Source organism: Bactrocera neohumeralis, chromosome 4 (assembly GCF_024586455.1).
Source record: "Bactrocera neohumeralis isolate Rockhampton chromosome 4, APGP_CSIRO_Bneo_wtdbg2-racon-allhic-juicebox.fasta_v2, whole genome shotgun sequence".
Lineage (NCBI taxonomy): Eukaryota > Metazoa > Arthropoda > Insecta > Diptera > Tephritidae > Bactrocera > Bactrocera neohumeralis.
In genome coordinates, this window is record NC_065921.1 from 70,614,125 (window position 1) to 70,632,776 (window position 18,652).

At 39.5% G+C, this 18,652-nt stretch overlaps 1 protein-coding gene across 1 annotated transcript in view; it reads left to right on the forward strand.

The window, feature by feature from the left end:
• Positions 1 to 1,205: 1,205 nt before the first annotated feature.
• Positions 1,206 to 18,652, forward strand: part of LOC126755844 (sodium channel protein Nach) — a 43,842-nt gene continuing 26,395 nt past the window's right edge. The window contains exon 1 of the mRNA XM_050468561.1: positions 1,206 to 1,852. Within this exon, the coding sequence (XP_050324518.1) occupies positions 1,206 to 1,852 (647 nt within the window). The remainder of the gene's footprint in view (positions 1,853 to 18,652) is intronic.

Here is an 18,652-nt window from a genome sequence, read left to right on the forward strand (position 1 = left end):
GTATCTGAACACTGTGATATTCTCACTTTCTTTGACTTCATACTGGATCAATTGGATGATGGAGCCGCCAAACCGAACTCTGACGGCTCCTTCTCTGTCCATGTACCGATGAGGTGGAAAAAAGCCGTTGGGGGGAGGGAGAGGGAGCTTCTTTACGCATGAGTCAAAGCTTAGGGGGATAGTTGGTGGAGGGGTTAGCTTCATACTTCCTGATTATTGCAGTGTCTTCCAAGCAGAGTTTGCAGCCATTAAGGTCAGTAGGTCTGCAGCTCCGGAGTGCAGCCTCCTTCAGAGAAGTGTTCATTTACACATATAGCAGAGCGGCGATGATAGCCTTGAACTCATTTACAGTGCCTTCAGTGTTGATCGAGGAATGTCTAACCTCGCTATCAATAGCATCAAGTGTTTTGTGATAAGGCTGGTATGGGTTCAGGGTCATAGCGGAATCGCAGGAAATTGTAAAGCTGATAATCTAGCAAGGAAAGGCGCTCTAAAACCGCTATCAGTAGAATGAGAGCGGATAGGTGCTCCCGTATCCTCTTGTGTTCTATCACTAGATAGCTGGGCTTCGCGGAAGCAGGGCCAGCGTTGGGCCATAATCCGTACATGAGCAGTCGCAAAAGCCTTTTGGCCTTAGATTAGTCGCAGGATAACTAGTGAACTCTTTGCCTTCAGTGACGCTAGCCGCTAGCTAGTTGTGGGGCTTTTAATAGTCCATTGCTCTATTGACGTCCCTACTGTAAGATTGGGAATCTTACCAGACGCCATTTGCAGAAGCTGTACAGAATAAGATGAGGAGGAAACTTTCTTGATTGTCCCGCATTTAGGAGGTCAAGACTTAAACACTAAGGACGTCTGAAGGTATGTCCCAAAAAAAACGTCCCTAAACGCACTTTTAAAACTCATTAACGGAGTAACAGTGAACATCTGTGAATAGAATTTACAATTGCTAAAACCTACAACAATTCTACTTTCAGACCTTTGGAAGACCTATTTCAAGTTTAATTTGGGACATCTCCATCATCCTGTACACGTCATTTTGTACAAATCAGAGCAAGCACTTTAGACCAGCAATTACAGCTATGATTCGTTCACGGGGGAGTATACATAGCAGCATTAGTAGAAGGAGCAACAACAACATCAGCAACAACACGTATGACAACTACTACGGAAATCTATATGGCAACGACGACCATGCGAGTTTCATGCAATCAGGCGAAGATTTTTCTAGCCGAGCCACCAGCACAATTACTGGCTCGCTGACCAACTCAACAGCTTCACTACTGACCAACGAACAAGAGCAACAACAATACATACCAGTTGAACGCGACCCATTTGGATTACTGAAACCCAAGGCAATGAAAGCGACAACGGGGCAAGGCTATCGTCAGCCATGGCGGCAATCTATGGACGGTGCAAGTGCACAAACGCAGGCCGCTGCTTTTGTTACGCCCAACTCAGGTCAAAAGCTGCCACACTATACGAAATTGCAGTATCGTGGTGATATACGGTCACCCAAAGCCGTTACGTCCACACAAGTGGAGCCAGGCACTTTCTATGCAGGCGATTTGGAAACGGTGGAGGAGAAGCTTCAACAAAAGCAACAACAACAGCAACAACTGATACCAATAGCTAAGTCGCACTCAACGGCCTCCAGTATACGACGCATACGGCGACCACGTCAATGGGTGGCGCCACTAAAGCGGCTTTCGCGCGCGGAAGAGAAGGCGACACAGGCGGCGAAGTTGGGCATTTTGCTTAAAGGACGTGCATTCATTTTCGAGTTTCTGCAAGGCTCTTCCATACATGGCTTCATCTATTTGGCAAAAATCGGGCTGAGTATAGTCGAGCGGTAAGTGAACGGGGAAAGGGCGGGTAAGTAGAATGATTATACGTTTGCAGGATATCATGCTACAGCAAAACGAATGCTAAATTGGATGGCACTCTTTTGAGTGTTATCGTAATTGATTCAGGTTCTGTGCTTACGTCTCGTCAAAGCGTTTGGAAAATGCAACGTTCGCATACGCGTTTCAATATTTTTCAACAATTTTTGCTTAACCGTGGCCAAAGAGTGGATTTCATGCACATCTGCGGTACATAGCGGACTACACCATCCAGATACTTGATATCATTCTACACTTAGAACCCGTGGATACTTAATGCCAGCAGGTTCATTGCTGTGAAGACCGCTTTTAGTATCAGAGAAGCTAGGTATATGAACAGATCCAAATAAGGTCGCGTTGAAACTATTTTCTCCTTCAATTGCATCCTTGAAAATCTGGACCTCTGCTTCACTCCTGGAGGCTGTCACTCCGCTCACATACCGATGACGGATATGTGGACGGAGAGAAGACGCTGTAGGAGAGACACAATTAGCTTTTTCACGAAAGGGTCGAAGATAGGAGGTGGATTTTTCCATAAGGATCTCTCACTCAAGCTTGGCTTTAGACTAACCGATTACTGTAATGTTTTTCAGGCAGAAGTGTTTGCTATTATGTCCAGTCCAGCATATTTCAGAAAGCTGAACACTCACTCCGACAAAACCGTTGACCTAAAAAGACACCCGTTCCAAGCTCTCAACAGAAAGTGAAAGAGTTGGATTTCCGTTGTCAGCGTAAGATGATCTACGGACCTTGCGTGCGCTTAGCAAGCGTTGTTAGACGACCAGCTCCAGTGCGACTGCGGTGTCCTTTCGTAGAAAATCTACTGAGCTATCTGCCCTTGGCAAAGCTCATCTTGCTACAATCGTAAAAGATCTTACTGGACAGTGTCCAATAGGTATTCATGCTGCAAAGCTAAGGATCTGGTCGGACATCTCAACAGTTATACCATCGGCGAACCAGAATATATGCTGAAACCGCCATTAGCCGTATCAAAAAAATGTCTGATCGGCTCAAAGCGCTTTTTCAATTTATTAGGGTATTTATGATCAATTTTGTAGGAGTTCTAGATACAGCAACTGACCAGTGTTATAAGCAGTCAAAGTGAGATCCTTATTTGGATCGAATATATAGCATAGATGCCTAGTTTCACCGTTTTAAGATCAGCTAAGCTGATGGTGTAGGAGGATGGAGTCATGTGTAGAAGTTCACGCAAGTGAGGAAAACTTGGGAATGGCCAGAAACGATTCTTTTACATATGGATCAAGCAGCTCACGACTTCCGGTCGTAGACGAAGTATCCTCTGGGTAGCCAAAGAACATCCATTTGAAGGCGAGCTAAACTGAGAAGGCGAACCATCCCTCCCCAAGGTTGTGCGCTGGATTTGGAACCCGCCACGTGAAAAGCGCCCCAAATGAAAAGGATAACTCGGCTTTAATCGCGTAAGCGGTGTCTATGCCAGTAAAGATGAAGATGAAGCTGATGGTCATAACTAATTTATTTGGTCAAATGCACGACTAGCTGGTCAATTAGTTAGAGCACAAGCGCTCTCCTACCATAGCCAAGCTTTCGATTTTAAGTAGAAGCTTACACTTCCACTTGAATTGCATCAGCCCCCCGCAAGAGTGGCGAATTGCACACAATAGCCTTCAAACGCCACACACTTTACACTAATTACATCCGTTATAAACCAGCTCTACACTGCCACACAATAGTTTTCGTGCCGCTCGCGTAAACTTGCCACTTTGCTTTCTGTGAGCTTTCATAGAAGTATGCGTGTGGATTTACGTAAAGTATCTAGTTTCCACTGGCGCTAGGCATACATGGGATGTGCAATAGGTATACTTATATTTTGCTTGGCAGGCGGCGTGTTTAATCTCATGCGCTCGCTGTAATCCTGTTTGTCATGTCATGTCAGTTTTAAGGATTTATTGCCAAACTCGGCACGCACGCAGAAAAACGGAGCAAAGCAAAAAAACCAAAATACTTTAATATACTGACTCTCACATGCGATGTTTGCTTGCATTTCGGGTGTAATTTTATACACAAAATATAGTAAAATTGTGAGCTACACTCAAGCCTTGACTGAGTAGGCATATATTTAGGGGGTTAAGCTTGTCTGACTTGCAATTTACTTACGAAAAATGTCACTGAAGGATAAACATACAAAATGCTATTTAGTATCATCTTACCGCTGATAAGATAACTGGTATTTATTTGAGTACACTTAGACATCTTGGAAGAAGAGCATGCGTTACGTAGTTTTGGGCCTTACACATGCAGTTGAGATTAAGAAAATAGCACTGGACAAAATTTAATGTAATTTGGAGTTCTTCCTTTATGAAAAGACTTTAAGGAAATAATGTGTTTTCTTAGACAGTAAAGATATACCGAGAATGTTCTATATTTATATTGTTATCATAAAACCATTTTCGCCTTAAGAGAATATTTCGCCTGTTTTCCTTGACTCTGTTATACTCGCTTTGAGTTTCGTCACAGAGGTAAATAGGATCTTGTTATTGATCGATCGTTGAGGCAGTCGCATTGCTTCTGTTAATCTCTTGATTGTATTCCCTACTTCAGCCATACATAATGTCCCCATTCGGTTGCGTTGGTTCCACTTAAGGCGTGCTGTCTTGCAGCGCAGGTGCCTAGGTGGCGGCGATCTCGTTCTCACAGGCTTTTCCACGGTGAGCGCTTGCTTTGGTGATCGCACCATTCTTGGTGCACGTCTAAGAGAGTCAGCTTTGCCGCTAAATCCACCAATGGTCAGCATTCTAGACAGTTCCACTTCTAGAACCTTGCTGCCAGGGCTTTGAGTGTCGTTGCTCACCATGTAGTCATGCTGCTATTATTATTGTTATGATTTTTCAATTCATTTTCCATTAATTGTATGTTTTTTCCAGCGCATCGTGTGTAGGGCGGGCCGAAATAAACAGAAACGGGTGTACCCTCGGAGACCATGCTCCTACCCCAGTTCCCTGAGGCCTGTCCTTCGTTTTACTAGTACCGGAAAGACACGGACAGGCCGGCGCTCGCCCGCAACGCAGGCTACCACATCTGCGCTTAATACACACTCCCTGACCAGGAACCGAAGTGTCAGTTTACTGATACACCACGCGGCTAACAGCTTGGCAGAGCAAACTCACATCAGCCTTTTCATCTTACCAGCGGAAACATCGCTATCCAAAATATACAAGGACTGCCAATGCCCCGGTTGTATACCGGTCAAATTGTATTATCAGCCGCACCAAACATGGGTCCATTATGGGTCCGCCGCGGCTGGATTTTTGTTTTTTATTGTAAATCATGTAAAGCTTGATGAAGGGACACATATTTCTATGAGATGGTGTCAATTCGGCACAGTCACAGCAGCTTCAGCGGATCTGCTAGCTTTTGTACCGCATCCTCCACTCCTGCCGCTCATCGTCGGGGGTTGCTTATTCGTTTTAACTTATTTCGCAACTGACCTGCTGAACTAAAGCCGAGCTAGAGCGCCCAGTTGCAGGCCCGAGCCGGCCACATCGGTAGCAGCAATCGCCCAAGCGGTCAATTAAAGCGATAGCGCGGGAGCACAGCTCACAACTCCAACCAAGTGACTGGAACAGGTTACTCTATTGGCCACCGTATGGAGCAATGTCCCTGTAAGGTTTCTCAGTCAACCGATGTGGCGCTGTATCGTTCCGTGGGCTTAAAGTTCGATACTGCGACCGCTGGTCTACATAGGAAACGCAGTCCCAAATACTTGGATAGACATCAATACCTTTTGGACAATCCCAACCTGGCACAGTTGAGACCAGTGCAAAAAACATTGTTGCTTAACTGAGTTCTGAGTCAGATTTATTGATAGTTCATTTGATTCTTTCTTTTTACTGCTTTCTTCCAATGCTTAAGTCATGTTGCTTATGATTGTATCGACATAAACAACATTTTTGTTAGTTGTGAAGCTTTAGGTAGTGTAATACGACTATTTTTATATTAAAATGGTTAGTTTTCTCTTAAGGCTCGACAAAGTTAATGACTAGTTCCGGACATAACAAGTTTCAGATCTTAGTGGGTATGTTTTCTCGTTTAAGCACAGGTCTCACTAAGTTCCACATGCAAACGTTTTCTCTGCGGCGTAGTTAAAAGTCTTCCATCGCAAAATAATCTCGCTGCAATTTCATAGAACGGAGTTGAACCAAACACTGCTATTTTTGCGCACGAAGCTGTACATTGCGAAGGAATACTGTAGCATTGTGAGTCCGTAATTTGAGAGCTAGTTTAAGTGCCGCACTTACCTGTCTTTAATAGTTCTCTACGACATTTTGTAATTTGGGTTTTACGAGCATTCTCATCAAGGCCGTGCGGTTGCCAGTGATACATTGCTGATTAATCCGAAGGATTTAAGTATGCAAATGAAAAATTTATTTGTACATTTAAGACATTAAGCAGGTAAAGCAAGCCTTCTGCAAGGCACAATACTACCAGTTAGGCTTGAGCCATTTATTAAGTACATAACCCATTAAACCACACACGTTCTGGAATTTAGAGCTCCACATAAGCCTATTTTATTAAACATACCATTTAAATGTGTCACACTATCACATATTATATTGCATATGTTCCACAAAAGCTTGTAACATATTACCTTGCCACACTTTTTTTCTGACTCTCTACCCTTTTTCAAATAGTTGGCTTATGTTTTAAGGAATTTTAATGCGTCCATTTTGTAACCAAGAATATATAACACATGAGGCTTAAGCTGACATAAAATACCTGTGCATCACGTGTTACAAGCACAACTAGCATATGGGTAAACATAAAATAAATATGTAAATAACGATTTGCTACGACATTATGCAACCTTTATGTGGTAACTACTGCCACAGCCTTTACCACAACAATCACTTACACCTTTATTGTCTCATTGCTACCCATTTGATAGAATCTGAAGTAAACAGTATAGTTATGTACTATATGTACGTATATAACACATGCTAGGCATTTCTCTCTTCTCATCAACTATTTCTAAGTCTGAAATGGTTAAGCTCTTGGTGTACCTTGTATAGCTCTAAATTAATAAGGGTTAATTCTGTAACATGTCGCAATGTGGCATTCAATTACGTGTGTATAAACATATTTGGAAATAGATATATATTTTATTTCTAAAGAATAGTATTCATTTCTTAACTACGAATACCGGTTGCTAACTATCTCTCTCCTGCTCTCTCTTAAAATAATGTTTCACAACATTTTCATCCATTTGCCCATTTCATAATCAATACAGTAGAGGCCCGCTAATCCGGATCAATTAAAACCGGCCCCTATCCGGGATATAAGGAAATCCGGATTACCAAAGACATATCAGAACTATGTATTATGAAAAAATATTTATAAATTTCTGTTTGTTTATTATAACAAATAATACACATGTTCCAAAAAAAAACAAAAAAAAACTTAAACCAATAAAGCATAAAAGCGAATGTAGTGAATAATAAACATGTGATCCGGATTAGAGAATACGGATATAAAACGTCGGTCCGGATTACAAGGGACATAATAGAAACTTTGAGTTTTTAACCCTGTCCGGATTACAGTGGAATCCGGATTAGGCCATGTCCGGATTAGCGGGCCTCTACTGTATTATAATACTTTCACAGTATAAAGTCTCTCAACGGTCTTAAAATTAATTTTTTCCTTCCTGGACTGTCTACTTTTCTCGAAATACCATTCTAACGTTACCACACGAACCCAGATTTCTATACACATACATACATCCAAACAAATAATGCTGTCATCTCAATAAACCAATCTTTATTATAATCGTACAACAGAGCATTGTGATATAATTGGAGGTGATATAACGGGTGGTCCAAGTAGAAGTACATTTTTCAAGAGCATTTTTCTGACAGATCACGCGTGAGTCGTGTCTAACTGTCCTGTTATTTTTGTTCTGTATTGTTTGACATTTCATCATGGATAGACGTATGCCTGAACAACGTTTACAAGTCGTTCAACTTTATTACGAAAACTCATGTTTTGAAAAGAATGGGCGGCGCTCGCTTCGCTCCACTTTTGGTCAACAAAATCTGCCTACTGAACGTACTATTGGCAACACCATCATCCATCTTGAGACCCAGGATTTATTATTAGATAAAATTCAACGGAATAGGCCACGTCCAGCACGCAGTGAAGAAAATATAATAACCGCAGCAACTCGGAGTAACGTATGGAACGATTTTGGAATATTTTACGTCGATATCTGAAATTGAAGCGTAGAAAACACAACTTTGGAAGAACTGAAGCCGCTCGACCTTTCCGAGCGGCATAACTTCTCTCTATGGCCTCTTGAAACACTGCAGAAGATCCGACGTTTTGGATCACCTAGATCATGGAGTAGCTAAACCGAACTCTGCCGGCTCCTTCTCTGCCCATACAACGTATGTATACCGACGACGGAGCTATTAGTCCAGCTTCAAACGCAGCAGGCGTTAAGGTAGCAGCAGATCTACTGCTCCGATGTGCAGCCTTCTTGATAGAAGTGACCATTCACTCAGATAACAGAGCGGCGATACCAGCCTTGATCTCATTTACAGTGCCTAACCTCGCTATCAATAGGATAGCGTTATCGCAGGAAATTGAAATGCTGATGAGCTAGCAAGAAAGGCACCCTAGAACCGCTATCGGTAAAATGGGCGCCGGTCGGATGCTTCCTTATCCTCTTGTGTTCTACTACTAGATAGTCGAGCTTCGCAGAAGCTTGACCGGCGCGGGGCTGTCGCAAAGTCTTTTTTCCCAAGATTGATCGTAGGAGATCCAGTGATGTCTTTAAAGTTCTCAATAAGGCTACCCTCTTCCTAGTTGTGGAGTTTTTAACAGGTCATTGTCCTATTGGCGTCCACATGCGATCATCGATGAACCATCTAACCTTAACTACCATTTTATCCAGAAAACGCAACGGTTTGATGTGGTTTGTGGGATGGAGGAATCAACCGTCCATATTCCTTCAAAAATTATGACGGTGAGAACGTGACCGTCGATGGCGACCGTTATCGCGCTAAGATAACCGACTATTTGGTAGCTGAAATTGAAGCTCGTTATCTCGGCAACATTTGGTTTCAACAAGATGGCGCCACTTCCCACACATCGCAACACTGAATGGATTTTTTGAGAGAACACTTCGTTGAGCAGAAAATGTCACGTTTTTGGCCGGTCGATTGGCCACCACGATCGTGTGATATCACACCTTTAGGCTTTTTCCTGTGGGTATATATAAAGTCTAAAGTTTATGACAATCCTTGAAGCAAAACATCACGCGTCTCATAAGCCAGTTGCCAGTCGAAATGCTCAAACGAGTCACTGAAAATTGGACTCAACGGATGCACCATCTGTAACGAAGCCGCGACCAACATTTGAAAGTAATAATCTTCAACAAATAAATGCCAAAGTATGTTCTTTCGAATGATAACAAACATTACCCAATAAATTTCAAGTTACTATGTGTTCTCTTTAAAAAAAAAGTAGATAACCTCGAAATTGATCACCTTTTCTAATGATTATATTTAAAGCAGCAACAAAGAAACGGATCTTTCTTAAGAACTAACGCCTACGCAGTAAAAATATTTTTTTCTTCAAGAAAAAATTTAACATTTTCATTTGTGCTCTTTTCGTGTCCCCTTACCTCACTTGAATATGACAAATGTGAAAACATCACTTCTGATGAGAAATTTGCACTTCATAAAAGTTCATCAGGCATTATGGCATTGTGACAACCACATCCTTTAGCAAACAACTCACAATGTGTAAACATACAAACAAGCACGACAATGCAATCTAATGTAATATTCTTATGTGTATTTACTTCTGACTCGGCACACCAACAACCGCATTTGTTATGCATACTTGAATACACACACAAGTCCTTATTAAGCACAATGGCGGGCAATACACATATTTATTTGCTCGGAAGATCGAGTGCCTCGAAAATCCAAAGAAAGAACAAATAAGAACATTTTATTAGGAGAAAGATTTGTCAATAACCGCTTCTATTTGTATGACTGCTCTACACACACACATAGTATACTTATTTAAACACGCACACATATGCATGCTATCTGCCTGGCTGGATGCTCCTAGCAACTTCCGCAGTACACATGGCAAGTATGAGTACAATATACGCCTTGTCAACAAAACAATTTTCTGCAACAATTTTGCTGTTTCGCTTGTGCTCTGGCCATTCTTATTTATTTCATACTTATTGCCTATTTCTTTCCAAGTTAATATATCTTGGTAGCTCTGCAAAATGGTTGTTTTTGTATGTATAAGTGTGTTCGTACTGGCATTTCGTGGCTCGACAGCCGAAAGCTTCAAGATGTTGGCCAACTTCCATGGCCACTGTCACTTTCTCACACTGGATGTCCCTTTAATGTCTTGACACTTTAATTTTACTGCTGCTTGACATGATTGTTTGTGTTCTTCTTCGAGTCGCACTAAATTGTTGTACGAAAGTTTCTCTCGAAAGTCATCTACTCAAAATTATTTCTCAATTCGTTGGCATTTTTGTTGGCAAATTGCAATTGCAAACAAATAAAATAGTTTGTGAAAAGTTTTATTCACGCTTAAAGCGTTTGCGTATTTCATTGTCCGAGCTTCAAACACATATGTATATGTATGTATAATATTCATAATATAAAATATACATACAGTTATAAACTGTGACGTACATTATCTTCAGAATTTTCGTAGAAGTGAAAAGTTTTGAGGCAGATTTTTGGCAAGCAATGATATACAGTTTTCAGTAATTAAGATGCAGAAAGCTTTCAGAAAACTTAGATATCTCCAATAACTCGAAAAAGCTTTTGTACATTTAAATATTGCGATGAGAAACTTTCCAAAGTTTTTTTGACATTAACGAACAATACAACACTCTCCTGTACTTGCGTAAATATGTCTTATCCAAAGAACGCTCATTGGGCAATTGTTTTCGGGAGCTTTAGTGTGTATCACTACTGACATTTACTGAAAGAAAGTGTATACTGATAAGAAGCATCCTTCACCTAGCTATCTGTTAAATCTCAAAATTAGTAAGGTTCTTTCATTGTGGACACCCTAGATTCTGTTAATTAAATGATTAAGAAGGTTGTCGTTATTATTTTTACTATTTCGATAGAATGAAAGGATGCTAAGAGGACCAGTTATAATAACATATCTCCAACATGGAGCAGAAAATTGAAGAAGATCTACCCAAATCTCAAAATCGACCTGGGTTTCATTTGGTCAAAGTCGGTTTAAATGGCAGCAGTGCAGGATTCGCCATAATTCTTTATTTCCCGTGTCCGTACCACTAAAAACCCTGACCAACTTTTACGTAAATTTCGCTGAGACCCTAGTTGTCCTTAAAAAAAAGACCCTTCATAAAAACATAAAAAGAATGACCTCATATTTTAAAGGCTTTGTAAGACATATTTTTGACCTAATATCCATTAAATTTAATTTAAGCTCTAGAAGCTAAAAAATTATGCAATTTTATTATGAAAATAATCGTTCTCCAATTACAACTTTTCGTGCGTTTTTTCCATTTGATGGTCGTAATATTCGTTCACATGTGCTCACTATTCATTGAATGAATGGAAATTTCGAGCGTACATTTCCTTTACAAAATTTTCAAGAGCCAATAAAACAAATAACCGCTCGAAGAAATTAAAATATTTGCTTAAGACCACAATTTGTCGATTCGAAGACGTTCTTAAGAATTGGGAGTGCCTCAAACCACAACCTGGCGGATTTTGCGAATGGATTTGTACTTGCAATTATATAAAATTGTTCTTACTCAAGAACTGAAACCATTGGATCACCGTAAACGTCGTGAATTTACCGATTTTTCCTTGAAACAACTTGAAAACGATAACGATTTTTTTTTAAGAAAATCATATTCTCCGATGATAACCAACTTTTTATGTCTGCAATAGAAAGAAGTTGGTCAAGACAACATCTGTTTTCAACACGATGGGGATACGTGCCGCACAACATGTGCAACAACCGAAGTATTTCAAGATTTCTGTGACATTGAATGGCATGCAAGAAGTTACTACTTAACACCATTAGACTACTTTTTGTGAGGTTATTAAAAGTCATTGGGTTTTTGGTTAGGCAAAAGTTATTAAATTTTTTTTTGAGAGAGTGAAAAATGCATCATCAGTACTGTCGTCACGGCAACGATATGTGCCACTTGTAGGTCTCTAAAAACCCACCTCTAAGGAACCGTCGCCCCTTGTGGAGGTACTTTTTGAAGTATCCGTGACCGGATAATAGCTGGGTTGTGTCAAAATCCACTTCTCTGAATTTATGGCTTGTCCGTAAGTCTAGATCTTTTATTAGCGTGTCCGTCCATCTGCCGCGACTTTTAATCTCCCATCTTTGTTGCCATATTGCCATTATATCTTTCTTTATCTGTTCTATTGCCCTCTTGTTATTTTCGGACGTTTAATTAGCTCCCACAGCTTTTTCGTTTCGTTTGAGAGGTTATCTTCGCTGTCTTAGCTGCGGAGTGCTGTATTTGCACCCAGAAGGTTAGACTGGGGTCTTGCCTTACGCCTAAGTGGTTTACTGTTTTTAGTGTTCTAAGAATATCCGTAGTCGCTTGCAAGCTAATCTCGAGGGTTATATGCTTATTTGTTAGCAGTAGTAGCTCTTCTTTTTCCGGCATACAGTAAGGCTGTTAGGCATACAGCCTCACTGAAAAAGCCGAATATCTCGAGAAGTATTAATGATAGCAATTTTGATCTCGAACCTTTTTTATAGTAAATAAAATTTCCTACAAATTTGTCATGTACGTTTTTTATATAGCTCATGTCATTTACGAGATATATACAAAAAAATGCCAAATTCTTGGAAAAATCGGGTTTAGAGCCCCGTACTACCTCGCCGGTGTGAGTTACGACTTTGTTGCACTGGGCACTTTTATAGAGTGAAGAATTCTGAGAAACATGCGTCTAAAGTCAGAGTGATGCCATAAAATACCTCTGATCTGTAGGAATTTAGAGATAAAAACCCACGATTGTAATGTATTTTCTGTGGAAAATTTGTATAGGCCTTGTTCCAGTTCTTAATGTTAATATTAAGGGCTAAAAATTTCAGGGATTTTTTTTAGGGTATTTCCAAGGAAATTTCGTGACGGGACTGAAAAAAATTAATGGCTCAACTAAAAAAAAACACCCTAATATATATATATATATATATACCAAGTTTATAACATACATGTATCCATATATGAATTTTTTATATAAATAATTGTGCATGACTTATTTCCATTCGTATTTATTTACCCATTTGTTTATTTATTTACTTAGGCCCACTGGCATAACACTTAATGCCTGTTCACTCATATTAACAGGCAAATAAATAAACCGTCAAGTGTGACAAAAACAGTGAAATGTGTTGCAGAAAAACAAATAGATGTCAATAAATAACACATGAAACAAATACTAGTTAGTTTTTATATGAAAACAGATACATACTACATAGAAAAATATATCATAAATTATTGAAAACAAGTAAGGAAGGACTAAGTTCGGGTGTCACCGAACATTTTATACTCTCGCACAATAAAGTGATAATCGAGATTTCATAATACATCATTTACATATTTTTCAAATACCGTATTTTTGTAAAGTTTTATTCCGCTATCATCATTGGTTCCTAATGTTTATACTCGTATTATACAAAGAAGGCATCAGATGGAATTCAAAATAGCTTTATATTGGAAGAAGGCGTGGTTGTGAACCGATTTCAGCCATATTTCGTACATGTCATCAGGGTGTTAAGAAAACATTATATACCGAATTTCATTGAAATCGGTCTAGTAGCTCCTGAGATATGGTTCTTGGTCCATAAGTGGGCGGCGCCACGCCCATTTTCAACAAAAAAAGCCTGGGTGCAGCTTCCTTTTGCCACTTCTTCCGAAAATTTAGTGTTTCTGACGTTTTTGTTAGTCGGTTAACGCACTTTTAGTGATTTTCAACATAACCTTTGTATGGGAGGTGGGCGTAGTTATTATCCGATTTCTTCCATTTTTAAACTGTATATGGAAATACCTGAAGAAAACGACTCTATAGAGTTTGGTTGACATAGCCATAATAGTTTCCGAGATATGTACAAAAAACTTAGTAGGGGGCGGGGCCACGCCCACTTTTCCAAAAAAATTACTTCCGAATATGTCCCTCCTTAATGCGATCCTTTGTGCCAAATTTCACTTTAATATCTTTATTTATGGCTTAGTTGACACTTTATAGGTTTTCGGTTTCCACCATTTTGTGGGCGTGGCAGTTGGCCGATTTTGCCCATCTTCGAACTTAACCTTGTTATGGAGCCAAGGAATACGTGTACCAAGTTTCATCATGATTTCTCAATTTTTACTCAAGTTACAGCTATATGTGAACAAAACTATAATACTCTCGTTAGCAACATTGTTGCGAGGGTGACAAATTGTCCGACTAGGAGTCAAGTATGTTTTCATTCAACAAATTCGTTGAAATTTTCATAGTACTCGTATGTACATATATGTATATCGCATGTAAGCATATGGTGAAATTATAGACTTGTAAAGTAAGAACTTACATATTTACATATATATTTTTCCCAAGAAGAAATAGAACAATCGTTTTACGGCGTGGCTCCGTAGTTCAATTACACAGTACAACAGCTAATCTGGGGGGTGAGAAATACCAAGTCAGGGTGATGGTACTAGGTCAGTATAGTAAAACTCTCAGGGGCGTTCGTATGTGTCAGTTTTTTTTTTTGACCATTTAAATTTTTTCTTATGTTATAGTGAACGAAAATTAGGTACCAAATATTGTGTGTAAAAGCTGCTACAACCGTCTAATGGATTGAAAAAATAGATAATAGTGGTTCGCGAGTAATGTTAAACTACGTTTTTGCCAAAATGTTATAACTAAGCGAAAAAACATCAAGACAAGGAAAAAATTTAAAAGGTCATAAAAAAACTGACACATACGAACGCCAAACCCTTTGAGGGTCTTACTATACTGCCCTAGTACCATCACCCTGACTTGGAAATTCTCACCCCCCTGACAATAATTCCAAAAATGTTCCATAGTGTTATTTGAGCACTGCTGCCTTCCAGTATAAAATTCAAGGACCAATGAACACATTAAAACACAACTTTTCAGAGACATTAACTTCAATGTATCCCATTTTTCATCCCTTTATCCGAAAGTAGTCAAATTTGAGATATGACTCTTCAAACCCCTCGATACTGAATACGTGGACCCGTGCCTACGGCTGACCTTACACCAAAAATATCGTTGGACCTGTTCTTTTTTTAATATTATATTATTTAAATTTAGAGAAAATCTTTTTATCATGCTTGTGTGTCAAAAATTGATTAAATGGGAGAAATACTTCATCTAGTCCCCATGATTTTCGAACATGACTAAAACACTGGAATCTAGTACTACAGATAACCATATTTCGGCCACAAGTAAAATCACTCAGCCACATCCCATTTGAGAATGTTTCATCATGGAGGCTAATCTTACCAATCGTTGTACCAAAGAGACCTACTTTTTGCACCATGGCGTTAAAGTCACCAAGCACGATTTTGACACTCCACTATGTCAAGAATAGAAAACGTCTTTGTTCACATCGTCCTTTTCTTCCGTCGGGGTGTGGGCGCAAATCAGCGATATGTTGAAGAACTTCACTTTGATACGGAGTTTGGCTAAACGTTTATCCACCGGGGTGATTGCTAGGACTTGGCGAGGGAACCTCTCATCCACCACAAATTCCACACCGAATTTGCGTTCCATTGTATACCACAAGGATCTACTCATCTCAGTCATTGTCTCGTCTATTGCATTTCTTGGACGGCGATGATGTCAGCCTTTACTCTCACGTGGACATCAACCAGCTGAGCGGCGACACCTTCCCAATTAAGGGAGTAGACATTCCATTCGTAATCCTTAATACATTTGCAGTGGCGTCATTAAAAGGGGGGTCTCTCATCCGAGGCTGTTTTGCTCTTTACATTGGGGGTGTTTTTTTAGGTGGCAGATCCGAAACCCAGTGCACAGCCTTTGTGAGGGATGTTTGCATTCTCATTTTAGCTCGCCTTGAAACGGATGTTCTTTGGCTACCCAGAGGATACTTGGTATAAGGCCGGAAGTGGTGAGCTGCTTGAGCCATAAGTAAAAGAATCGCTTCTGGTCACGCCCAAGTGAATGGCGCTCAGAGACTTGTGCGAGAACCCATATAACTAATAACCGGATTTTCAAATATCTAGTTGACTTTACTGCTTATAAACTTAAAAAAAACTCAAAAAGCACATTTTTACTGTTAATAATATCTAGTAATGCTAAACATTGATAAAATCGGGTCGATACTACTTCAACATATCTCCCATGACGAGAGTATAGCATGCGCGGCTACAACTCCTTCTTTGCTAGAATTATGTCCACCAATGAGAAAGTGGAATTTAACAGGGCGAGTACAGTTCATTAGAGGCGCTATTTAGTTTATTTGAAACGATTTAAATAGTTAATGAAGAGAATTAAAAATTAAAACAAAAAAATAACTTAACCTCAATTTCTTAACCTCAATGATAATTGTTTAATTTCCTTTCCAAACCCGTTATTTATTTGCACAAATTTTCCGAAGCGATTAAATTGAATGATTGACACAGTCAAAGATAATCGTTTTTTCGTCTCTCATCTCTTTTCAAACTAATTAAAAGTTTACAGAAAATTTGCGCAAGCCGGCAGCGCACTTATCATTCGGATTTTTTTGTTGCAGCAATTTTCAAAGTAAATTTGTACGTAGCGCCACTTAATCTGCGCCAGAGATAATTTCGCGCGGCACATTTGTTCAATGCTGCTCGGGGAGTAAAGTGAAGCACAAACGAGGTGTGCTGCCGAACCCAACACACGCAGTTTTTTGTTGTTGGCAGGCGGGATGCGGGACACATGTGTTGGTAATTTCGAGAGAATATAAACTTTTTTCCGCTGGCAAATACACCCACACATATATGCAGCCATATGCGTAACCACGTGTGTGGTTTTAACAGTAAACAAAAAACTGCTCGAGGGGCATTAGAGTGTCATGGTGAAAAAGTGGATTGCAACTTTGAGCCGCAACCAAATGAAAAACGGAATTACAAGCACATTGCGAGACAAATAAAAAACAAAAAGGAGAAGGAAATAAGGAAAAACGAAAGAGGTGTTGTGAAAAAATTGAGCGCCAACGGCCAGCAGCAGCTGTAGTGCACACACACACACACACAAATACACGAAATGTTTGCTGGTATTACTGGCCATGTGCAGGTTTTATAACTGTTATAAAAAATCGCACAAATATAGTACTTCTGCGAAAATCTCTGCGGTGCATGTGATAACCCTGGCAGCTAACAACAGGCCAGTTGATATGGCAACAAATACGCTGGCAGCGCATAGTCTCATGCATATGCATGCATACGTATGTGTGGGTGTGCGTGCGCTGGAATTTCACATGTGTGACCCATCACAAAGCTTTATCAGCATGTGCGTGTATGTGTGTATTCGCGTTCCTGCAGCTGCCGCCATGGTAACAGAGCGCCGGTGGATATAATGCGCTCCGTTACTTTCAATGGCGCTGGTGGGAAGAATATTTCTCCAAAATTATAGCACTTTTTGAGGTTAGAGTTGAAATTTCGAATTAAACGCTATGTTTCATGGCGTTATTTGCTTCTAGTTTTTGGCAAAAGTTTTAGCTACTGTTTTGGGGAAAAAATAATACTCAGTTGCGGCTATTAACGAGTAAATGAGCGCCATTTGCGGATGTCGGAATGCACTGAACGCGACCTTTTGGATGTGATGAAGGTATTACTACTCTTCTTGTGTATATTTTGGAACTTATTTGGAGTTCTCAATTGCCCTCATAAACGTATGCTGGTGTTTAAAGCGTTAATTTATATGAACAAATATTGATATGTTTTATAAAAAGTAGTTCAAATTCATTATTATTCTGTTGACAAAAATTTATTAAGAACTTTTCTTCTTCTTTTATTTACTTGTTCTTTAATACCGTTACCAAAACAATAAAATCAAACCTGTTTAATTTGCTGCCCAAACAAACAAAAATACTAACCACTTTCGCGATCGTTAAATGAAGATGCTCACATATTTTAAATGTACAATCATTTTAATTTATTGTTTATTTTATACATATAACAAGAAAAAACGTTAAGCTGAATAATGGTACCCTTCACAGGTGCATTTCTTTTAGTAACTACGTATGTGTTCAGTTTATATGGCAGCTATATGCTATAGTAAGCCGATCTGAACAATTTCTTCGGAGATTACATTGTTGCCTTAGAAAATAATCTGTGCCAAATTTCGTGAATATATCTTGTCAAATGCAAAAGTTTTCCTTACCAGCACTAAATTCCGATCGTTCAGTTTGTATAGCAGCTGTATGCTATAGTAAGCCGATCTGAAAAATTTCTTCGTATATTACATTATTATATGAGAAAATAACCTATGCCAACTTTTGTGAAGATACATTGTCAAATGTGAAAGCCATACAAGAACTTGATTCCGATACAAGAACTTGATTCCGATCGTTCAATTTGTTACATTGTTGCCTTAGAAAATAATCTGTGCCAAATTTCGTGAATATGCTTGTCAAATGCAAAGTTTTCCTTACCAGCCGAAATTCCGATCGTTCAACAATTTCTTCGATCTGAGATTTACATTGTTGCCTTAGTGAAATAATCTGTGCCAAATTTCGTGAATATATCT